The sequence below is a fragment of the Peromyscus leucopus genome, chromosome 5, assembly GCF_004664715.2.
Source record: "Peromyscus leucopus breed LL Stock chromosome 5, UCI_PerLeu_2.1, whole genome shotgun sequence".
NCBI lineage: Eukaryota > Metazoa > Chordata > Mammalia > Rodentia > Cricetidae > Peromyscus > Peromyscus leucopus.
The window spans coordinates 31542872-31568097 of record NC_051067.1 but is presented as its reverse complement, the minus strand read 5'-3'; the positions used below and the strand labels follow the sequence as shown (position 1 = coordinate 31568097).

At 41.3% G+C, this 25226-nt stretch overlaps 1 protein-coding gene across 2 annotated transcripts in view; it reads right to left on the bottom strand.

The window, feature by feature from the left end:
- Nucleotides 1-25226, bottom strand: part of Gmds (GDP-mannose 4,6-dehydratase) — a 547719-nt gene that overhangs the window by 72199 nt on the left and 450294 nt on the right. Inside the window, exon 10 of one of the 2 annotated variants that reach the window (XM_037205844.1) lies at nt 16428-16459. The exons of the other annotated variant lie outside the window; for it this stretch is intronic. Coding sequence (XP_037061739.1) covers nt 16428-16459 — 32 coding nt within the window. The remainder of the gene's footprint in view (nt 1-16427; nt 16460-25226) is intronic. 2 annotated transcript variants of the gene reach the window in all.

Sequence of the window (25226 nt, the reverse complement as noted above, 5' to 3'; positions counted from 1 at the left end):
ACCCTTTCCTTAAACACATAAGCTCGCAGAAACATGAAGCAGCCCCAACTAGACTCTGAGGAAGAAGCTGTTGTTTTATTTGAAATACTACATGTTTAATAATAACAGAACCATCAAGAAAAGAAGTATTTCTTAAATGGCAAATCTGAACATTCTTCTTAATGTATTTGTATAAGAAAAATTTTAAAATTATTTTTTTTAAAAACTTCTCATCTGTGTATTCAACTACTTTGTAAAAAATAATTTATTTATTTGTATTTTATGTACATTGGTGTTTTTCCTGCATCTATGTTTGTGTGAGGATGTAGGATCCCCTAGAAGAGGAGTTATAGACAATTATGAGCTGCCATGTCATTGCTGGGAATTGAACCTGGGACCTCTGGAAGAGCAGCCAATGCTCTTAACCCCTGAGCCATCTCTCTAGCCCCAGTGTATTAAACTACTTTTATGGGAACTTTTAAAATTGTTCCAAATTGCATTATTCTGCTTGCTGGAAAAAAAACTGTGGTCTCTTAATTCCATTGTTATAGTCACAGAAGGCATCACAAGAAACTGAATTTAGAGTCAACTCAAATGACCTCCTTACACCCTTTTAAGGAAGAGGGAATGGGAAGCCTGTAGCATGAGTTTACCCTTGGTGGATAACTCTGAGAAGAATCAGAAGCCACTCAGGGAGGAGTCCACATTACACTTTAAATACTTGTGGCTGGATAAAAGAGGATGGGATCAGAGATGACCTGGGTAGGGGGATAAGGATTGGGGGAAGATGGGTATATAGGGCAGTTGTGCCTGATTCTGGTTTACTGAAGACTTCAGCTGTACTTTCTAATGTAGGCACCATACACAGGATGGACTGAGGTGGCAGGGAGTGGGGGCAAAGGAGCCACACATTATGAGGTCCTCATTACTCCTGGGGCTATGATGCCAACCTGAGCAACACTTTATCAGGCACAGAAATGTGGGATTCAAAGATCCATCTCAGATTTCTTTCTGGAAATTTGAGATCCCGACTGTACTTTGAAAGGTAATTGATGGAAAGTAGAGGGAGTCAAGAGGGGTCAATGGTAATTTACCCCATTCATAAATCAGAATAGCAAAGTACATAAAACCCCAGCTCAGTCTGGGGCCAGTGCTATGGCCCAGACCTGGTACTTCTCAGAAGTCTGCTGAAGAAGCATGAGGTAATCCCCTGTACAATGGCTGGAGGTCTGTCTGTACCAGGTTCATCATCCTATCCCTGCTAGTCTTCTCCCTCTTCTTTGTTTCTGTCATTCTTTCCTCTCCCAGAAGAACATCCTTATTCTCAAAAGTGCAAACTGGACTTGTGGTGAACTTGATTTATAATTAACCAACTGATTCTTATTTGTTACTTAATCTATATTAGTAAAACTACAGCTGCATTTCTTGACTGTTTCACTGTATACATACAATGTTCTCTTCTCAAAGTAAATGAAATGAAAACTACAAAATCTCCATCCTTTCCTGATGTGTTTGTCTGTCTCATTGTCCTTTATGGCCTGGTCACACACTTCCAGAACAGAAGACCCAGTTGTCTGAACCATCTCTCCTGTCTCCCTGTAGAGTTCAAACTTAAACATGATTCTGCACAATTTTAAATGATACACACCCTATCACTGATGAGTATTTCTGTCAACCACAGAATTAAAACCGAACTAATTCATTGAATTTTATTTTGTCATACTAGGGCATCAAACCTAAGGCCCGTAGAGTAATTTTCATATCATATATAAATAAAGAGGAAAAGGTTTTCCAGTGTGGCTATAAGCTGATTCATGACAGGCAGATTGGATGTTAGAGATATTACACATCCAAGCTCTCTGAGCAGTGTGAGAAGCCCTGAATTCTAAATGACCCTTTCAAACCAAATAGATTCTGAAGCAGGGAGCCACAACAACACAAGTCAAACTGGCCTATTTCTAAGCAAAATCGCACACAATCTGACTTTGATAACAGTAGCATAAGACCGACCTCCTGTAAGAAACAGGTGCCGCTCATCCCCTACTCATTGTAGAATAAAAGAAATCTTGTGAACAACAGAGACTCTCAGCATGGCTTAGTTCTAGAGTCAGAGTAAGGCTTAAAGAAACACAGTAACGGTGGCAGAGCCAAGACTGAGTTATTAAAAATTATCTGCTCTTCTATATCAAACTTGATTGATTAAAAACTCTCTGCCCATTCAAGAGCCCAATACATTACACCTGTTTCTGGGTATGTTGTTGAATGCTGAGGAACCTTAAACATTTCTGCAGAAAAGATTTTGAAGGCATTTAAGCTAAGTGCTAAGGGGCATCAATGGTGAGGTACAGAGAACAAGTTTCCCTCTGACCTGGGGAAGTGGCTTTAGCTCTGGGACAACTCTGCCCTACTCCACATTAAGCAGAGAGGCAATCCATTGTGTTGATTTATGACTGCAGGTTTTGTGCTCCAGATTACCATCCAAGGAGGATTTCTTAATGCATTTGGACTGAAGCCCATACATCTAAGGAGGCGCTCAAGTGCCAACTGACGCCCTCATGGAGATAAAGATGCAGCCACACACCTCGAGTGAGGATGCTGGACTCTCTCTTAAGCTCAAGGTGGCTGGTATACGTGTAGTGGGTTCCCTAGTTAGGCATGTGCTGTGAAATGAGCTGGGGTGGGAGCACAGAGGCACTGGAAGGTGCACTTTACATCCTCTTTCTTTTCCTGCCTCTGCCTCACTTGCTGCCCCTAGAAAGGCAGATGCTTTAGCTACTAGTGTGTGAATATTTTTACTGAGTTCACCCTGTTTATCTTCACCAGCTCCTCTCCTGAATATGATAATACAATATATCCAGACATGCCCTGTCACTCCAAAGGAGCTGGCAGCTCATATAGAGATTTTTCACTAGAGAAGAAAAAAGAAAGAAATTAAAAGTTGCTTTTGGAAATTGCCCAGTCTTTTCTGAGTAGAATTTGATTAAAAATTATTTTGTGAGCTGGGGGTGTAGGTCAATGATAGATTGTATTGTTAGTATGCACAAGACCCTGAGTTCAATTCACAGCCCATCTGCATTTTTTACATAAAACAGTCCCTCACCCCAGTATTTTATATAAACAATAACCTTCCCCATTCTACAGTGAAGTTGTGGGGCAGGATGCTGGCCACTGTTCTCAACACCTCCACCAGCCTACAACAGCGGGGTGCACACATGGTCATGGTCTGCCTTTGAGCATCACAATGCTGTGGAAATAGCCTAAGGTTTATATATACTATGGGGAACTTCAGTAAGCACTTGGTCCACAGGGAACATACTGACTATTGAGGAACCCAGGGTTTTCCTGGTACTCCTCCGCACACTTCTCTTTTCACACCTTTGATATGGGCTTCTTTAAAAATGAATTCAAAGATATAGTCATCACAGGCCAGAAACATTTTTCTGAAAGTCTATGCAGTCTGGCTTTCTTAAGATTATCATTCACAGACTTCATTAAGTGTCAGTTGTCTGCTGTATTGCCAGATATTGAGGAAAATATAATAGCAAAACAAGATACAGTTCTTGACTGTAACAAGTTATCATTTTTTTAAGGGAACAAGATTAATATTGATGATTGCCGGGCGGTGGTGGCGCACGCCTTTAATCCCAGCACTTGGGAGGCAGAGGCAGGTGGATCTCTGTGAGTTCGAGGCCAGCCTGGTCTCCAAAGCGAGTTCCAGGAAAGGCGCAAAGCTACACAGAGAAACCCTGCCTCGAAAAACAAAAACAAAAACAAAAACAAAAACAAAACAAAAAACAAAAAAATATTGATGATAGCACTCATCAATAGCATAAAGCTGTCTTCAAGGATTGAATTTGGTGATGCTGGCTATAAACATAACAGCATGATCCAAAAGAGAATGAAGGTTATAGAGGTATACCAGCTCTAGTATAAGAACAGAAGAGTCACAGGCTAAAGGGAAAGCCCTGCCTGGTAGAGAGGAGGTATAGCACTTGGAAGAATTATGGGGGTTCTGAAGGCTGTCAAAACAATGCAGACTCCATGTGTAAGGCAGAAGGGAATAGGTCAAGGAATGGAGATGCTAGGAGAGAATGAGCATGTGCAGAAGGAAGGTCGGTACAGTCTGAGTTAAGATTGCCTGTTGAAGAAAGAAGATAAAAGCCATATGACTAAGTAGAGAGAAACTTCAGGAAAACAGAGGCACACCACAGAAGAGGACCTGGACAAGTGAACGAGGCAATGTTATTGAAGGTATGAAATGAATGGACTAGAGAAAAGGCTCAGTGGGTAAATTCTTGCAACCATGAGGACCTGAGTTCAGATCCTCAGGTCTCGTGTAAAAGCTGGGCTCTGTGGTACCTGTCTATAAATCCAGTGCTGGGAGGTAGGGATAAACAGAGCCTAGGAACTCACTAGCAGTTAGTCTAGCTGAAATGGTGGGCTTTATCTCCTTGAATAAAAAAAAAATAAAATAGAAAGCAACAGAAAACCCAAAGTTGACCTCTGCCCCCTACACACAGGTGAGTGCATCTACACACACACACACACACACACACACAGAGAGATGAAGTGAGCAAACAATGCCTAGGGTGCAATACATGCTCAGTAAATGCAGCATATTGTATTTTTCATAGTCGTTTCCAACATCTGAAGAGAAAAGTAAACATGCAGGAAGTAATTAACTTTAGCACAGTTCCTGCCTGCTGGGGCTTGCTTTGGGACTAATATTCTAGATACCTGATTATGGCAGCTCTTGTTCTACTGCTTTTAGGAGATGGGCAATTGTACCTTTGTTTGCCCTAAAAGGTCCCTTTAGAACTGGATCATGAAGTGGGTTTAGGATCACTGATGTGGACACATACCATAAAGATGTTTCCTCTGTCCTTATCTGTGACTTTGGATGATGAGGTGCTAGTCCTATAAAGAATACTAAACCCCACCGAAGAACGAAGATTGAATAGCAAAGTTTAATTCCATTAGTAGGTTTTGATAGGCTGTCACATGCCAGGCATGACGCTGGAAACACAGTGGAAAAGCATGTAAAAACAGCAACTGGGACACTGGCTCTCAGACTCCATGTAAAGATCTCCAGAACATTTGGAAGTGCAGTGCTGGGGCTGCAAAAAGCTCAGGTAGTCAGTGAAGCCTATGCTTCACTGTGCCATGTGCATGGACATTCTTGGCCTACACTAGTCCTAGGTCTCCCTTACACTTTCAATATCCAGGTGGTTATTTTTTGTTTACTCTAATCCCATCTTAACAACTCAGAAGTGCCTTGGTGATACCTTAAATTCAAACCTATGATCAGTCCTTCAGCAAGATGTATGCATTCTTAACATGGAATGATAAAAAGATAGTTGCTAGGAATGGTGGCACGTGCCTTTAATCCCAGTACTTGGAGGCAGAGGCATAAATATCTCTATGAGTTTGAAGCTAACCTGTCTATATAGCAAGTTTAAAGCAACAAAGACTACAAGGGAGACCTGTCTCAAAATGTAACAAAGTGATACAAAACAGTGAATGAATAGTCTTGTGTCAGATGTTTTGTAGTCAAATGAACTATGAGAAAATGCTACTCTTAAGTACCTTGGAATCATGGCTGAGGTTTACAGAAGGCATGAGCTATATGCACAAGTCTCATGGGATTGAAATGTTTATCTCATTCCTAGGAAATTGCAACAGTTTCTGGAGAGGGGCTGGACATAAGGAGAATAGAAATGAGGATGAAATGGAGGTTCTGGGAGGTAGCAGGCACCACCATATCGTCCACAGCTAGAGCCAGACAGTGATAGAAAGCACAGCACATCTGTGGGTATTGGGCAATGGAGAACAGGGTCAGTTTGTGGGTATGCTGGCAGCCTCAGGCTGATGGGTCTGTGAAAGGTTTGGGGCAGAGTCAGAGTTGGAGGCTGGTACAAAAATGAGAGGCAAAGAGCAATGAGTTTGAGTGACAAAAGGGCAAAAGATGAAGGTTCAGGTTAGAGGAAAGATTGATGAAGGGAAGGAAAGGCAAGGGATGCAGTCAGGTTTTCCTGCCTATTTTTTGTTCTAATCTAGAGCTTATGAAAGATAGATTAACTAACTGATAAGAATAGCATAGTGTCTCACTAAGGGACTACATGTTTTCAAAGTCATTTTCATTCACCAGTAATATCTGGAAAAAACAGAAAAATAGGAGAGACCCCCATGGAGGCCTATATTCTAAACACCAAAGACACTGATAGTTCTACAGGAATAAGGTTCCTCCTCTAGGGATATTGAGGGATGTGTCTGACCATGATACCCCGGCTGTATACAGGATTTCTCACACAATTTGGCCATACTACTGTATATCTGTTGTACCCTTTTTCATCCAGCACATTAGCACTAAAGGGAAGCATTATGCTTAATGATCCCTGTGGCTGGACATCATGTCGTCCAACAGATCTCAAAAATCAAAGGAAATTACTTTAAAGGCAAATGCTCATGCCAATACTTCAGGGGAAGGCGAGGAAGCACTTGGCATCTCTCACTGGTTCCTAGCTTGTAACTTTCCAAATTCCCTTGCTGTCAACTGAACTGGGCATGGAACCACTTACAACTGGTGGTTTGTGGATAACAGAGTAGTATTTTAGCAGTTAAGTGGATCTTGAATTTCAGTACCTCTCAAATGTTGTTTACTCAAAATTTCAATATTATTATTGGTTGGGAATAGAAGGAATTAAAATTACATCTCCACGGTACCCACCAGAACCACGTCTCTGCTAACCATACTTATGTGACTTTAAAGAAACAAAATCAAGTTGTAAGGTTTTAAGGTAAAAATGGGCTGAAAAGATTCTGATTTTTAATAAATATTCATCTGTCTATCCAACTATTTACATATGACTTAAAAATACTTTTTGGTTGGGAAAGCTTAATGACAAATTGAAGACGCACAAAATGAAAGAAGGAACTAGAGGATAATTCTGTCAAGGGCCCTGCTTCAGAGCTTTGCTACCCTTTGCTGGGGAAGGTGTCTTTGTCTCCCCCAGGGCAGTCCTTGCATAGGCTTGCCATATATGCTGGGAACACACTGCTGGCTTCCTGTCTTCTGTCTCCTCTCTTCCTGAGAGACACATGCCATTAGTATTCAGAGGTGGAACTTAAAACATATACTTATATGGAAAATAATTTCATATACAGTAACTAAGTGCAGATAAAATATTTTGTCCATATTTTAAATATTTTATTAGGAAAACAGATTTTCATTGGAAGTGCTGTGGTGCTAATGTCATTAAAACAAAATTCCCAGAAAAAAAATGTTTTTAAGTTCAAAAGTTGTTCCCATACTAGATTTCTCTTATAGCCTACATGGATAATTAAGTACTATAAACATTTTTAATAAATAGTACAAGATATAAATAGTGAAAAGAGAATAAATAGATGTACTACTCATTCAACTTTAATGGCATAGAGATGAGGCATCTCTATCAGTATCAGATGACCATCCACACCCTCCTAATGACAGAAAGACAAGAAAGGAGCTATTTAGTCACCATTTTTAGAAATGCATGTGAAAGAAAACATGGCATCTTTATGTATCTCAAAGCTAGGAAGGGAAATAACTAGAAGACTTTAACTTTCCTGACACTTGAGGTGTCACTCCTCTGCAAGGCAGCATTCCCTTCAAGCAGTGAAGCGTGTTCAGAGAAACTAAAGGGCAGACAAGGGTAAAGGGAGGGATGGTGGGATGGGCTTGCAATCAGAACCCTCCTGGGGCCTTGTCAATCTAGGAATAGACTCACAGATGAACATACCACATACATGGGTCTGAATCTCCTCTGCACCAAGATAAGCAAGTCACTGCGGCATGAAAGAGCATATTAGCATCACAGTTTAGGGTTGAAGGCGGCACCCTAGAGGAGGCTGTAATATCAGATCAAAGTTGGGTAAGGCTTTAGAACTTGGCAAAGTGTATTTGGGTTTTCTTCACACTGTCTCACTAGATGAGTATTCCTTTCTTTTGTTTTTGTTTTTGGCACTGTTAGTGATCAGCTCAGGGCTGTAAGCATGCTGGGCCAGTGCTCTATAACTGAGCCCTAGAATATTCTAAATTGAAAGTTCAGGATCTATGCTAGAAATCCCAAGGGCACATTAAAGAAAGACAGTGATAATAGATCAGCCTTGATCAAATCTCGTGGGCACTGGAAACTCAAAGGGCCAGTGTATGTTCTGGTCATATAGTCATATTCTATGTCCCACAGATCTGGTTTTCTTTTAGTTTTTATCTATTTAAGATTTTCTCACATTTTATTTATTTGAGTGTGTGTGGTGCATGCACACACACATATGTGCCATGTTCTCTACATGGAGGTCAGAAGTTGGCAGGCTAGGTGGCAATCACCTTTATCTGCTGAGCCATCTCACTGGCCCTCGGCTTTTCTTTCATTGTAACTCAGATGTAGCTCTGCTCAGGAAGAGAATGTGTCAGTCACACATAGAAAGGACAAAGAGCCATTGTTGGGCCTTGACACTTTCCACTCTCAGAGAATTCTTCAGAGGCTCCAGGCTTGGTGCCTGTGCTGCCGGCAGACACCTGGCCAGCTGGGATCTCCAACTGCACAGGTAGTTGTAACAAGTTAGGTCTGAGTATGGTAGTTTCAGTCTCCTAAGTAGGTGCCCCAGAGACTGAGCAAGACAGGGCAGTCTTCAGAGAAGTAGGAAAGCAGCACCCATCTCCTTAATGCTTGTGAGTCCTAGCCAGAAGAACTGAAAAAAGGGTGGGCGGTGGTGGGGAGAATTTATTCCTGAAGGCCTAAGGGGTAGAAGAACAAAGATTTTTTATTTTATTTTACAATACCATTCAGTTCTACATATCAGCCACGGGTTCCCCTATTCTCCCCCCTCCCCTTACCCCCAGCCTACCCCCCATTCCCACCTCCGCCAGGGCAAATCCTCCCCTAAGGACTGCGATCAACCTGGTAGACTCAGTCCAGGCAGGTCCAGTCCCTTCCTCCCAGACTGAGCCAAGTGTCCCTGCATAAGCTCCAGGTTTCAAACAGTCAACTCATGCAATGAGCACAGGACTTGGTCCCACTGCCTAGTTGCCTCCCAAACTGATCAAGCCAATCAACTGTCTCACCTATTCAGAGGGCCTGATCCAGTTGGGGGCTCCTCAGCCTTTGGTTCATAGTTCATGTGTTTCCATTCATTTGGCAATTTTTTTTTCAATAATTGAGTAAAACCGAAATTTATTATAAGCCACAGTCGTCCTAGGGACCTCCATGTATATATATATAAACCTTCATGGTTCTATGGGTTGTGGTCTGATTGAAGAACAAAGATTTTAGGCAGCCTGGATAACATGGTCTTGGAAGAAGGGAGTGATGGTGAAGGATAGCCTGGCAGATGACTGTATCATACAGTACATCCTTGGAAAAGTCATTTGGCCCATTGTTGGACCAGTTTCCTCATCTGAAATGAAGAGAGTAAAGACAATGCTCTTAGGTCCGAGTTAGGAAATCATAGGGAAGCTCTATGCTGCAAGAAGGTAGGGAAATGAAGCACAAGCCACCAGCTCTATAAGGATCTTCACTGTCCTCAGAAGCCAAGGGAACAGTTTCATTTTACTCATATTTTCAGCTGATCAACAGAAGAGAAATGACACGTGACATGGCCAAGGCCCTGGCCTCTCTATTTTCTAAAGCAAGAACTTAATTTGCTGGCTATGCACACACAGCTAGTGAATCAGCTGCTTTTTCACATTAGAGAAGGAAAGAAAAGAAAAGAAAAAGAGGTGACCAAGATAAAATGCTCTAAGTAGAATTTAGAGTTGGAACTGAGAGACATGCTCCAAAATAGAAGCTTAAGGGGCTGGAGAGATAGATGGCTTCGAAATTAAGAGGACTCAACACCCACACAGTGGCTCACAACCAACAGCAACTACAGTTCTAGGGGATCTGATATCCTCTTCCAACCTCCATGGGCACTAGGCATGTACACACAATACACAGGCATACATGAAGGCAACACACACACACATAATATAAAATAATAAATCTAAAAATTACATCAAAATAGGCACATGAGAATTTGGGAGAGAGCGATGATCTCTCTCCTCTCCCTGGCTGTGACTCTGTCTGGCTCAGCTGAGACAAAGCCTAAGACTCAGTGCCTTGTGCAGCAGCTCTTGCTTAACTGCACATTCATTTCTGGAAATGGTCAATAAAAATTACATCTGTATATGAAAAGATTACACGAAATCCCAAACCTAACAAGTAAGCTTCATGCAAATGATTTCAGGTCTTAAAAACTACCCTTATTCTGCTTGAGTCTCTGAAGCCAGGGCTCCTTTTAAGTTGGATATATCCCAAGAAAGAATCACAGTTCATCAACCCTCTTGTAGAAGCTCTGGTCACCTGCACCCTGCTTGTCACCTTGCCTGTGTTTCAGAATGCTCAGCTTCTATTCTACTGTCTGTGGTGATATTTTGTTTGTGCTCTAACAAATAAAGCTTGCCTGGAGATCAGAGGGTGGAGCTAGCCACTAGTTAACCATAGAGGCCAGGCAGTAGTGGCACACACCTTTAATTCCAGCACTTGGGAGGAGGAAGCAGGAAGATCAGTAGTTCAAAGCCACCCTGGGCTACATGAGACTGATCTAGTCTAAAAGAGAAATAGAGCCAGGCAGTGGAGGCTCATGCCTTTAATCCTAGCACTTGGGATCTCATGCCTTTGATCCCAGCACATGGGAAGCTCATGCCTTTAACCCCAGCACTAGGGAGATGGAGACAGTAATATAAGGCAGGAGGAGAGAGGAGCTCGGCCCCCTTTCAGTTTGAGGATTCTGTAGAGGTAAGAAGTCTTTCTGGTGGCTGGATCCTTTACTTCTCTGATCTTTCAGCATTTACCCTGATATCTCACTCTGGGTTTTTATTATTAAGACCAATTAGAATTTGTGCTACAACTGTCTACCACATAAGAGGAACCTGAGCACATTCCTAGGACACTTCCACACAGGCTGGCTGTGGAACCCAGTAGGTCTACTTGCAGACTTGCTAGAGTCCATCTGTCTCACAGATCAGATGCCTCGATACCTATCCAGCTGATTCCTAACTTTCTTTTCTATGTGTATCAATGGCATTCATTCAGACTTAGATACCTAGTGGCCATCTCTGCTTCACCTATTGTGGTGTAAATATGGTCATGGTCTCAGTCTAATACAGCTGAAGCCTATTAGGGGCCGCTGCATGTGGCCTTACCACAGAATAGCCTACACACATCTTCAAAACATGCTAGTTCCCTGAGCTTCTCCTTAGCTCTGATGCCCTTGGACTATGAGAGGGGATGGAGCAGAGAGAGCCAAGACTGCCTATGGACTTCCAAAATTTGACTATCAGTTTAGTTTTAACTGGTAAGTGATTCAGTAACAGGAAGTGAGGTCCAACATGCAAGCTCTGGTGGGCATACACCTTTTGTTGCATTAGGAGGGGACAACACCAAGCTCTCCTACAGCAGTCATATGAGCTTATAGAGGGTTTAACTACAAACTTGAGAAGGGCTGGCCACAGACCAGAAGTGATACAGGTATAAGTAAGATCAGCAAAAATATAAATTTATAAAACACGAAAATCTATGAAAGAGTATTCTAAGACAAAATCTTGGGGCTGGAGAAGAGAGGGGCCATAGGTGGCCTTGCAATCTGATTTTCTAAGCATGGGGGACTGGGAGGAATGAAAACCCCCACTGTGAGACACACAAGGCTCAATTGTAAGCATTTTCTCCAGACAGAAGCAGTTTTTAATCTTAATTTAAATGAAGTTAGTAGAACTGAAAAGTATCAGGGACAACTAAGTCATCTTTAGTGCTCTGAATGCAGATCAAGGGCACACAGCTCAACAGCAGCTGCTTGGATGGCCTTTAAGTTGGCTGCTCAGACTCTTGTGGTCTTGGGTTGTCAAAGTTATTGCCTTACTGTTGCGAGGACAAACCCTGGCAAAGCGTATATTTAACAGCTTTCCATCTGAATCTGAGGGACCACTTAAGAACTATTGACTAAGGTGGTGACAGTGATTCTACTTAAGTTAGTAGTATTGTCTGAGGAGAAATGGGCCCTGGGTCATTTTCTAAGAACTCATGGGAAACAATAGGACTATATTTACAGTGGCTCTAACTTTAAGTCACAATGAAACACACTGGTGGGAAATAAAAGAGAAACTTATCTTGGCCTTGTTCACACTGAACTTGTTGTGTATGTGGCCCATGGTGTTGAGATGTCCCTTAGCATTTCCTACACATAGTATGCTGTGGGATAATCTGTATGTCAAATTGCTCTGATTGGTCAATAAATAAAACACTGATTGGCCAGTGGCCAGACAGGAAGTATAGGCAGGACTAACAGAGAGGAGGATTGAAAGAACAGGAAGGTGGAGGGAGTCACTGCCAGCCGCAGCCATGACAAGCAGCATGTGAAGATGCTGGTAAGCCACAAGCTATGTGGCAAGGTATAGATTTATGGAAATGGATTAATTTAAGCTATAAGTACAGTTAGCAAAAAAGCCTGCCATGGCCATACAGTTTGTAAGCAATATAAGTCTCTGTGTTTACTTGTCTGGGTCTGAGCGGCTGTGGGACTGGCGGGTGACAAAGATTTGTCCTGACTGTGGGCAAGGCAGGAAAACTCTAGCTACAATAGTAAGTGTAGGTACGGTTCGTGGATCACCTTGTTTATCTCTACAGGACCAGTCTATTTGCCTCCGAGGCAGCAAGCTGCCTGTCACTCCCCTTTCTTGCATTGGAAGTTACTTGGGGAACTTCTGGAGAGCCATCTTTTCAGCCAGTTTTGGGGAAGTGTAGATTGAAGTCACTGTTGGCTACATGGGATTAGCTGGGTAAAAAGCTTTTTCTGACATGGAAAATGCCACTGTGAGCATCTGAGGCTGGCAAGATGTGCTGGCTATCTGATGCCTGCTTTGCGGCACAGTCAACAGAATACATCCTGTAAATCTTGTCTAAGTCCTCACCTGAGCTTTAATACCTGATACATCCCATGACAGGGACCTCCTCTTTAACCCTCTCTTACACTTGGAAACAGACTCCAGGATCAAGAGAGAAAAAGAGATTAGAGGTTTGAAGCTCCTGACAGATAGAAAAGATGATTGATAATTTAGGTAGATTAATTCAGATGCCTTTGATGAGTCCTTATCTTTGATAGAATCACAATAATTTTCAATAATATCTTTGATCATATGATCTCAAAACATTTCACTGTTTCTGTGAAATTTAGAATGATCTTCTTCATTTAAATGCTGGGGAGACTGAGATGATATATGAAGTTGAAGATACAGGGAACCAAACACAGAACTTTACAGTGTTGCCTTCCATCTCAACCCTTGACCAAAGTATCTTTCACTATTTCCTTCAGATGAATAAACCAACAATATTGTCAATGGTTCACATAAAAAACCAAACAAATAAACACAGTCTTAGCATACCTTCCCAGAAAGGTTGGGGTGTAAACTCTTACTTAAACAGATATAATAAGCAGAATACATGTTGACTTACTTATCAACACATGATGGTGCCAAAGGGGATCAGAAATAAAGTTAAACTGGCTAACAAAACCATAAAGACAGAGCAGGAAAACAGAAGAGTTGAATTCTTTCAGAAAAATAGTCTCTCTCTCTCTCTCTCTCTCTCTCTCTCTCTCTCTCTCTCTCTCTCTCTCTCTCTCTCACACACACACACACACACACACACACAGAAAAGGAAAGGAAGTTATTTATAGTAAGCAAAAGTTTTTGTTAAGTTTAGATTTCAACAAAGGTTGGTAGAAGAACAATATAAATATTTAGTTGGGGGAGAGGTAAAGAGAAAGCCTGACAAATGTTCATTAGAGAATGGGGACGCAGAGCAGATATGTAGAGCTGTTTAAAAACTATACCATTGAATTTATGCTTCTTCAAAAACATAATTTTGTAAACATAGACTACACAGAACCAGTCCATTGACATGAGATTGAGAAGTTGGAAGGACATGGTAGATTCATTGTGAACACTCTGAATGGATAAGCAACTGACTCCATATTGTTTTACAGATAAATCTAAACAATGGGGTGAGTATTAGTCTTTTCCTAGGTGAGTTAAATGAAACCATGATTAGAAACACTGCCTTAGCCACTGCTCTCTGCACAGACTGGAATGTCCTACTTCTCCAGTGGATTCCTGTGTTATCTTTTCACCTCCTTTCTGGAATCACTTAGTGGTTGCTCAGCACCACATGTGACAACTGGTCACAAACCCTGGTTGCTCCCGGCACCCACCACCCACCCACAATGGGATCCAGGGCTTGGGCTGTTTGTTCAGAGTCTCCTCCCTGTGGCTGCCTCCCACTCCCCTCCTCACCAGCTGAATGAGAAGACAATGCATTGGCACAAGCAACCATCCCACATTTAAGACAAGTGGGAGGTGCTGATTCACCAAGACAGTATTTTATCTCTCCAACAGGAAAACAGGATTGGATCACTGGCCTTCCCTATGCCCCATACTCACACACTAACACATGTTGTGTAAAATAGATAGACATACCTGGCAGCATGGATTGGATCACTGGCCTTCCCTATACACACCCTATGCCCCATACTCACACACTAACATATGTTGTGTAAAATAGATAGACATACCTGGCAGCATGAAACACAAGGAACCAAAAGAAAAATTATTAACTGTTTTGATCCATATCCCCTCCACTCATCTGATCAGTAGATCCAACAGGGCTATTTCTTTGTGCTTTCACTGTAAATTAACATTTTTGTCAGGATACTGTCTTTAAATAGAAGTCACCTAAGATGCCTTTTGTACGTATGATATTACTGGTCTAGTAGCCTTAATCTTCAAAGACCTTGTCAGACTGTTCACTCTGTCCTCATACTGTGGGTGCAGAGGCACCTTGCTCTGATGAAATTATAGGGTAGGGCTGGCTTCACTATTGCCACCACTAGCTCTTCCTATGAAGAACCAAAAATAAACTTAGGTTGAGCTTCTGTGAGATGACTGGAATAAATAAAAAGAGAAAACTGCAAGGATGAGTGTAGGGAAATTACTAATGAAGGCCAGAATTTTAGAATATAAAAAGAAAAATGAAGAGAATATCTGTAAAAAATGCTAGAAGGTAAGGATTGCAAAATGAAAGAACTACCAGAGAAGTATATATAGGTAGAAAAGTTTAAAGACAGATATAATCAGATGTTTTTCTTCCACCTACCTGTCCCAAATATCTAGCAGTTGCTTCCCAAATAATTGACTCAAAGGCTTAATATAAATTATAAATGCTTGGTTGATAGCTCAGGCTTGTTACTAGCTAACTCTCACACTTAAATTAACCCGTAATTCTTTTCGGAGCTGAGGACCGAACCCAGGGCCTTGCACTTGCTAGGCAAGTACTCTACCACTGAGCTAAATCCCCAACCCCCATAATTCTTATCTATGTTTAGCCACATGGCTTGGTACCTTTTCTCAGTATGACATTCTCATCTTGCTTTTCTGTATTTGCCAGCTACTCTCTGACTCCACCCTTCTCCTTCTCATCATCCTTAGTTTGGTTGCCCCGCCTATTCTTCTTGCCTGGCTACTAGCCAATCAGCGTTTTATTAAACCAATTTGGGAGGATTATTCCACAGCAGACAGAATCAGGATATTTTAAAGGTTGGATGTGTGTATATACATGTAAACTCTAAATGAACTTTGGCAGTCATTTTACAACAGAATATCAAATAGAAAACCAGAAGAATTTTCCTCTTCCTTCTGATATTTAGAGTTTCATTATAATTTAATATACTGCTTTGAGTGATTTTGGTGATACTGGAGCTGACTGGAAACTATGAGAGTGGCTCTCTGTTGATGTGCACACATTCTTTCATCAAGGTTATCACTGTCATTCTCCTCCCAGGCTAAAATGACACATCCTAGTATGACTGGCAAGCGCTCTACAATTTTGCCTCAGCTAGTGAGAGCTTCACCAAGGGGCTGACATTTGTACAGTATCTCAAAACAAATTATTCCCTCACTTCTACAATGTGTCCACTGAGGTCATAAGTCAATATAGCTACTGCTATGTTATGGGGGGGGGGAGAACAGAAGTAAAGAGAGGCCAGAAGCCTTTAGAAGATCTACTAAAATATGAAAATTGGGAAAAAAGGTGTTGAGACATATATTATACATTTACAATACAAACAAATAAGATATATTCAAATTACCACTATATTTTCTTTCAAATACAGTTCCAGTAAGGAACTACAGTACTTTCTAATGATCTAAAATGAAGACTCATTCAGAAACAAATAACTCTTATCAATTTGTCTCAGAGAAAACTTACATAGTCCCCAAGTTCCAGCAGGTGATGATGTTAAAAACACTTTTGTCTCACCTATTTTTAAAATAGAATGGCAACAATCTGGCTTTAAAATGCAAACCATCACTAAGAAATTCTCACCTGGAATCACAATTTGTTCTCAACAAAAATCCCTGTAAGAGAGGGAAACTTTTTATTATGACACCAAGGAATATATAAAAAAGAAAATTCAAAGCATCTTTAGCATGATTTTCTTGAAAGGACTATTAAGGACTGATGCTTATGATATAAACAGTTCTCACATGCAAGGAAGGTTCTCTTCACTCTGCCTTTGAATTTGTAGAACAGCTGGGAACTGTTTAAGAATCTGTCTCAAACACAGAAGTGTTTAACTAACTTAATGGAACAAGTGAGGGGACGCTCTCTGGATGTGAGCACATCAGGGTCAGATGGCAGTTATCAAGAGGCTGCTGGTCTGAGCAGCAGTTCTGCTGTGGACAGCCTAAGAAGGTCACATGGCTCGCTTGAAGACTCAGCATGAAGCGAAGGGAAGAACAGAAGGAGGTTAAGGCAAGGAAAGAGAATACAGGAAGAGAGGGAGGTGCAAAAGAAAGGGAGGGATGTCTAGAAGGCTCTACTGGCCAGAGGTACAGACAGAAGGACTTGCTTTAGGCCAGGCAGGAGGTTAGGCAAGGGTAGATAGGGTGATGTGGTGACTGGCCTCCTTTTTAAGGGTTCCTGTCAGCCTTCATCTATCTGCTGGTGTATAAAAATGGCATCCCCTACCCAACTGGAAGCAGCCTTCCTGACTTCTAACTCTCCTTAGGTAGAAAATTCATCAAACGTACTTTCAATTTCTCTTTCAACAGCAAGTTGGTCCTAGGGTTTTAGAGCTATCTCCCTCTGACTTCATGAAGGTCTGTTACCATTTGTATGTGCAAAAGTAGATTGCCATGAATCAATCAATGGACAATGAGCCACTGTCACTTCCTCCTCAAAGTGATTTCTGACAGGCTTTTTGAACAACTAATAACCATCCTAGTAATGAACAAAAACCTCCCATTGACTTTCTAGAAGGAACATGACCCTGTCAACAGGCTGACTTTAGCCAAGTTATGGATTTCTGTCCACCCTCTGTAAAAAGGTAAGAGTTCATGCTAACAGTGTTTAGAAGTTCTTGTAATTTGTTACAGCAATAGGAAACCAAACCCAGATTTTTGGATAACTGAAGGGACATCCTTAAGGCACAAGTACAGACATGCTTTTGGGACACTGATGAGCCATAAATGAAGGGGGTAGTTATAAGTTAAATACTGAGTGGATGTCAGTCAAATGTCCTGGGTGATTGCTTTCACCTGATGGGGACATAAAGGCTATAGCACCTTTCACAAAGTTCAGAAATACACAATGTAGGCAGAATCAGAAAAGGATTAACAGTCCAACATGATCCTACCATTTACCATGACCCTCTTCTTACCCCTGAATCAAGAAGCATAGATCTGTCAGTACTAAGTAGCTGTTATTTTCCCCCTATATTACATTGTCTAAGTACAAAACAAGTACTTAAAAGAAAATCTCAGGAGTTGAAGACCAGGTTCCAGACTGTGTCTTTTGATAACTACTGAACTCACAAGACTAAATGATGATGAGGATAATTATTAACAAGTAGACTAATAAAAAAGACAATACAGAGCACAAGAAGCTAATATTTATACAGCCCTTTTACTTTCAGAACTCTAAAACCCTTTCACCTCAAATTCTAGGCAATGTATACAATAATTGTGTGCCTGTTTACCTGTGGAACTCAGTTTGCCTGAGCTGGGTTATTGTCCCCACCTATCAGCTAACAGAAACTCGTTTTATAGCACTTGTGCCTAAAGGCAGAGGATAGCAGGCAGTTTTGTCTGAGCCTATGGATCTGGGATACAAATGGTGTGTGTGTGTGTGTGTGTGTGTGTGTGTGTGTGTGTGTGTGTGTGTGTAAAATGCTGATAGGCCAGTAGCCAGGCAAGAAGTATAGGTGGTGCGAGCAGAGGAGGAGAATGCTAGGATGAAGAGCAGAGTCAGGAGTCACCAGCCAGACACAGAGGAAGCAAGATGACAAGGCAGAACTGAGAAAAGGTATCAAGCTACTGGCTAAACACAGATAAGAACTATGTGTTAATTTAAGTGCAAGAGCTAGTCAGTAATAAGCCTGAACTAATGGCTGAGCAGTTATAATTAATATAAGCTTCTGAGTGATTATTTTGTAAGTGGCTGCAGGACAGCAAGACCATGAGGGACTAGAGGAACACAGGACCATGAGGCCAGATGGGACCAGAGAAAACTTTCGACTACAACAAGGGTCTACATAACCCTGGTTGTCCTGGAACTAGCTATGTAGACCAGGCTGGCCTCAAACTCACAGAGATCTACCTGCCTCAGCTTCTTGAGTGCTGGGATTAAAGACTCACTTCCTGGACTTCAGATCTGCCTAGATTTGAGACTAACTCCCTGTGTGCACTCTTCTTCCCTTATCTTCCAGAAATTCTCTTTTTGAGAGGTCATCTTATGGCTTCCACTCATGCCTCTTGCGCAACTGACCCTAGTACCACATATCATCAAGGCACCATGAATGTGACAAAGCCACTCCCCCTGCAAGCCTGTCTTCTTGAACTCTTATCTGCACTGTCCCCTCCTCTGCCATTCTCTGGTTCTGGTGTCTCTCTCTGCTCAGCCTGCGTTTCCACATGCTGCTGTTCCATCTGATCTCTAATCCCATAGCCTCATCTTTGTAATGGCCTGCTTTTCTCACTTCCATTCCTCTATGTCAGTGAAAGCTTGTTAATCTTTCCCTGGAGCTCTGCAGTTTCTGCTGTTTGTCTTCAGGATGTTACAATTAGAACTAGTTTCCATGCTAGGAATTTAATAAACACTCTTTCCACTGGATCTATAAGACCTCAATCATATACAGCATACTGCATTTTTATACATTGATGTAATATTGAAAAACTGTGAAGATAAATCAGAATGGTATTTAAAATGTCTACAGGGGAGACTGGAGAGATGGCTTAGTGATTAAGAGTACTGATGACTCTTTCAGCAGACCAAGTTTCCATTCCCAGCACCCACATGGCAGCTCACAGTCACCTATAACTCTAGTCCCAGGGGATCCAATGCCCTCTTCTGGCCTCTGAGGGTACTGAGCACACATGTAGGCAAAACACCCATACATATAAAATTAAATATTTTAAAAAATCTACAGGATTCCTGCAATGCACACCAAAGCCTAAGACACATTTGACTCCCTGTACTCCACTCACATTTACTCTTGGCTAGGCTTTTAGTCTAGCATCCTTACACCAGTTTTCATGAAGCAGGGCACACACACACCTGACTCAGCCAGTAAACTAGCCATTTATTTGCATGACAAAACACATAAACTCAATTTTGCTGTCAAGGACAATGCTTATCCCTGAACAGAGGTCAATGGAACCAAATGTTGACTACTCTTGTCTATGAGGCAGATCAGAGCTATGTCAAGGAATAATCATTTGTGGATATTTCACCTCAGATCCTTATGGAAAATTAGCCAGACAACATCTCAACTTTGCTAGTAGGTGTAACAGTAAATGGAGAAACCAGACTCCTGAATCAAGGGTTCAAGGAGTAAGGCAAGAGAAAGCATCCAGAGAAAAAATAGAGTAGAGCCCAAAGGAGAAACATAGGCTATATTTAGTAGACTCAGGACAGTTGATACCTGGACAGCAAAACTGTTTCCAAGTTGGACCTGTAGAGATGGTTCAGCAGTTAAGAGCACTGGGTGCTCTTCCATAGGCCCTGAGTTCAATTCGCAGCATCCACATGGCAGCTCACAACCATGTATAACTGTAGTCCCATGGGATCCCATGCCTTCTTCTGGTTTGCAGGTGTACGGGCAGATAAAACACCCATATATACACACATAAACAAATGAATATTAAATAAAAAATGTTCCCAAAAGGAAGAATATAACATGAGGAAATTACATTTGGTAAGGAATAATTACCATAGCTTGGTGGTGGTGGCACATGTCCTTAATCCCAGAATTCTGGAGGCAGAGTCAGGCTGCTCTCTAAATTCAAGGCCAGCCGGGTCTACAGAGTAAGTTTCAGGGAAGCCACAGCTATACAGAGAAATCCTGTTTCAAAAACAACAACAACAAAAAACCAAAACAACAACAGCAACAACAAAATAATAACCTTATTGGAAGCATAAAGGAGATAGTGTGAGAGAAGAATACTGCAGTACTGCAAACAATATTCCTTAAAAATCCTCTATGAGCTGGGTGGTGGTGGTGCATGCCTTTAATCCCAGCATTCAGGAGGCAAAGGCAGGCGGATCTCTGAGTCTGAGGCTAGCCTGGTCTACATAGTGAGTTCTAGGACAGCCAAGGCTACACAGAGGGGAAAAAAACCCTGTATGAACATTGTTTTTTTTTGTTGTTGTTTTTTGACTAGTTAATTTAGAGGGAAAGAACATTGTTGATTTTAAAGGCTAGCAAATGGTATGTGTATGTTTAAATTTCAGAATAATTGCTGGGATGAGAAAAATGGTACAGGTAATTACCTGGCCACAGACTGATCTCTCATAGGAAATTGCAGCACTCTAGGTGATTCATATGCTATAGGTGGCCTATGAAGTGTTCTTCAAAAGGCTTTTGTTGCAAGGTATCCATACTAGATGATTCAACCACTGAGAGCTAACTGGATCTGAAGAGGTCTCCCATCTAATCAACTGATTCTTTCACTGGTAGATTCATGACATTATTGGGTGCTGGGGGTTAGTTAAGGGAGGCAGGTCACTTGTGACATACTGTGTCCCTGCCCTCTTCTTCGTTCTTCCCTTCCTCTCTGCCTGGCTGCAACGTGGAGAGCAGCTCTACTTTATTTAGCTCAACCTTTGCAACCGTGCTTTGCTTCACCACCAGCTCCACCAGCTCAGAAACAGAGTGAGCCAGTGATGGGTTGAAACCATGGGACAGAATAATCTCTCCTCCTTTAAACTGATTTTCCCTCCGCCCCCGTGTTTGTCACAGAAACTGAGAGCTGAATAACACATCAAAGCCAGTCTAAGCAGGAGCCTAGCTCAGGCTAACTGTTCTCCCTGCAGTAAACAGGCAAATGCTAAAACACATTCTGGAAATTATTTTGTAGATGTGAAGCTGTCAGTATTAGGATTATAAATTACCTAGATGTGTGTGTGTGTGTGTGTGTGTGTGTGTGTGTGTGTGTGTGTAAAGGGACAGAGATTCCAGAGGAGTTCTCTAGTGATGCAAGTCATAAAAGAATTGACAATAAGGATACCAGCTAAGCTTAAGGATAAATCAAAACCAAATTAAGTAATGGAATGTATATATCTGTATAGATAGATTTTTGAGTCTTTAATGACACTTTAAGAAAAATATCTAAGAGGCAGAAGAAAAGCTGAGGACACTATACTCTGTACACAATTATAATTGCTATTTCATTCGATATGAATTGCTCTCAAGGGGGGCAGCTGCCAGGGAATGATCACAGGCTTCAGGAGGAAAGGTATATGCCCCCAAGGGTTTTCAATGTGATTTTATGAAGAATAGAAAACACACAGTGAAATATTTGAGAATCAACTGAAAAGACTGAAATTTAAAGCTCTTTTGGTTAAGTCCAAGGAAGGAAAGGGGCAGGAAAGGGCAATGTGATTAAGGAAGGATATAAAGATTAGAATGAGGAGCCTAAGAGGGAGGCTTAAAAAAAATAAACAGTGATTTAGAGATATAAACTATTTATAAAATCAAGCAGTGAGAAGCCCAAGAATAATTCAGGAGAGGAAGCATTATGATTGGGCACTACTGACAGCATTCCAACCACCATGCTCATGTAGTATGAAAGTAGAACATGGCAAGATGTTAAAACTGCAAAGGACCTTCCAGAACCAGCAGCCTAACTTCTTTTACAGGTCTGGCAGTGCCGGAAGAGACGCACTAGCCCATAATCAGGTCTCTATGCCTCCTCTGACCTCAGCTCTCACCAGTCAGAGCAAGGAACAAAAGCAAGCAGGAGTGGAAGGGGCAAGAGAACTTTAAGGTCACAGGATCAGGACCTAAGCCATGGGCTGACCACCACCAGGGCTGGATCGAGGGACAGCACAGAGGGATCTCATTTCCTGCCCTAAGAGCCAAGTGTGAGAAGGTGGTGAGAACAGCAGTGGAGGGAAGGGGAGGTTCAGGACAAAAGGCCAGCTGGGTGAACACAGAGCTTTTTACCCCAGGTACTTAGAGACAGAGTGGAGGGATGCTGAACTGCTACTTATACACATCCTCTGACGACAGATCAGATTCCTGAGGTCTGGAAAGGGTTACATACCATTATTCTAAACAAGGCTATGAGATAGAACAAGCAATTATAGGCCATTTAGCTTAACATCATTTACAGAAAAATATTAGGAAAAGTTTATGGGGGGCAGAGGGGACAACTGGGCAAGCATATGGTAATTTGATTAGGAACAGACCACATGCTTTCACCGGAGGAAAGCTAGCTGGCCTGATGGACAGTTCTGAAGTTACTGCCTTCTTAGTTTTATATATTAATCCATGGATTTTTTTCTCAATATCTAAAGGAATTAGAAATTAATTTAAGATGTCTAAATAAAATGAAAACTAATCATAACCAAGGACATAAAAACACAATGGGAAGAAAAATGCAAGTTAAATCTAGTGATATTGTGAGAGAAAAATGCTAATAAATGTCAGCAGAGTTTAAGCCAAGATATTTTTCTTTTTCTTTTTTCTTTTTTTTTTTTTAAAGAAAAATACTTGATTTTTGGTCCGTTGACTCATTTCCTTAAGTTTTCTGTAGGAAAAAAAAAAAAAAGGAAAAAGAAAAATGGATTTCAGCTACTTTCACTGAAAACAAAACAAAATACTTTTTTTCTTTTTTATGCACTGGCCTGGTCATTTGATGTTGTTAAAATCTAGCACAAAAGTATGGATACTAGATAATCTATCCTTTTGGAGTTTTTCAACTTAAAATTTTTCAAAGAAAAAGAAGACATCTTTGTGGTTCTGTAAGTATTAGGTCAATATCAATTACTCATATTTCTTTGACATGTCTATAACACTGAATAGTCACTGAATGTTAAGAAAAAATGAAAGGGTAAAAAACCAAGAGAGAAAAAAAGCATTGATATTTAAATATATAATTTAATATATACTTTATATAACACACACACACACACACACACACACACACACACACACACACACACACAGAGTAACTGAGGCCTTGATGACCCATGCTATACTCCTATGATTGATCTGTACAGGTTTTTGATTGTGACGGCCTACTGTTTCAGACTGATGGCATCTACATATCTACCCCATTTACTGAGGGCAAGTCAGTCTGTTCACCAGTGCAGTATCAGAGTCTAGGAGTGTGGGGTAAATATTTAGGGAATGAATAAATAAGAAACGAATGCGGCCAGTACAGCAGATACTTATTGTTTGTCAGACACTCTGGTTCCTTTTATCCTCATATAATTCATTTAAAGAAATTCTATAATTAATCCTGTTTTTCACAGTGAAGAAACAGAAACACTGATAAATTAAGTAAGTAACTTGCCTAAGGTTTTATATATATAAATCTAGTAACTTACAGGTGTGAAATGCAGACAGTCTGGCCAAAGGCCCACATTTAATAGAATATTGCTTTCTCCCAAAAATAAACACACTGGGGCTGCAGAGATGGGTCTGTGGTTAAGAGTACTTGCTATTCCTCCAGAGGATCTGGGTTTGACTCCTAGCACCCACATGGCAGCTCACATCTGACTATAATTCCTGCTCCAGGAGATTCTTCCTTTTCTTATGACCTCCATGGGCACCATGTGGTACACAGACATACATTCACACAAAACACCCATACACAAAAAATAAAAATAATAAGACCAGAAATGAGTGTATTGTGTAATAAATCTGTGTGTTACTAAGTGCCTGTAAGGAAATTACATGTAAGGCAGGAGTGTTTTATTTTGTTTTGTTTTACAGGTCTGGGGATGGAAAATGGAGCTTTGCGCATGCAGGAAAGGGATTTACCACTGAGCTATCATCCTGCCCAAGGCAGTAGTCTCAAGTATCACAGAACTCAGGCATCCATATTGTCATCACCTAATCCTCTGGAACTCAGAGGCAGTGGGAAGTGGAAAGCTTAATTTCCCAGCCTAAGCTTTCTGTGGTAGCAAAACTCTTCAGTACCCAAAGGAGCCATAAAGCCTTATAGGTAGAGTACCAAAAGACATGACTCCATTCAGCTCTAATCACAAGTTGGAGTCCTTTATCCAGAAGAAAAATGTTCTATATCCTTCATGCTAAGGCAGAAGCAAGGTTTAAGGTTCTGTGTACTTTAATCAATGAGGAGAATAAGCATTGGCACATGTGGATCAGTGCCCTATATGGGCTCACCAGTGGCCTCTTAGGTTAATATCTACCTTTGCTGAGGAAAGGGCCTCTTTTTTTAGGCAGGGCGGTGGGGGGGGGGGATTTCCAGGACAGCGTTTCTCTGTGTAGCCTTGACTATCCTGAAACTTACTCTGTAGACTAGGCTGGCCTTGAACTCATAGAGATCTGTCTGCCTTGGCCTTCAGAGTGCTCGGATTAAAGGCAATCACACCACTTGGCTAAGGAAAGGGCTTTTTTTTTTCTTTTTTTTTTTTTTCTTCTCAAGACAGGGTTTCTCTGTGTAGCTTTAACCCTTTCCTGGAACTCACTTTCTAGACCAGGCTGGCCTCAAACTCACAGAGATCCTCCTGCCTCTGCCTCCTGAGTGCTGGGATTAAAGGCGTGCGCCACCACCGCCTGGCAAGGAAAGGGCCTTCTTAAGACCAGGCTGAAGCTAATTTAGAAAAACAACAGCATAATACTCTATTTTCTGTTTTTGTTGCTTTAAGAGA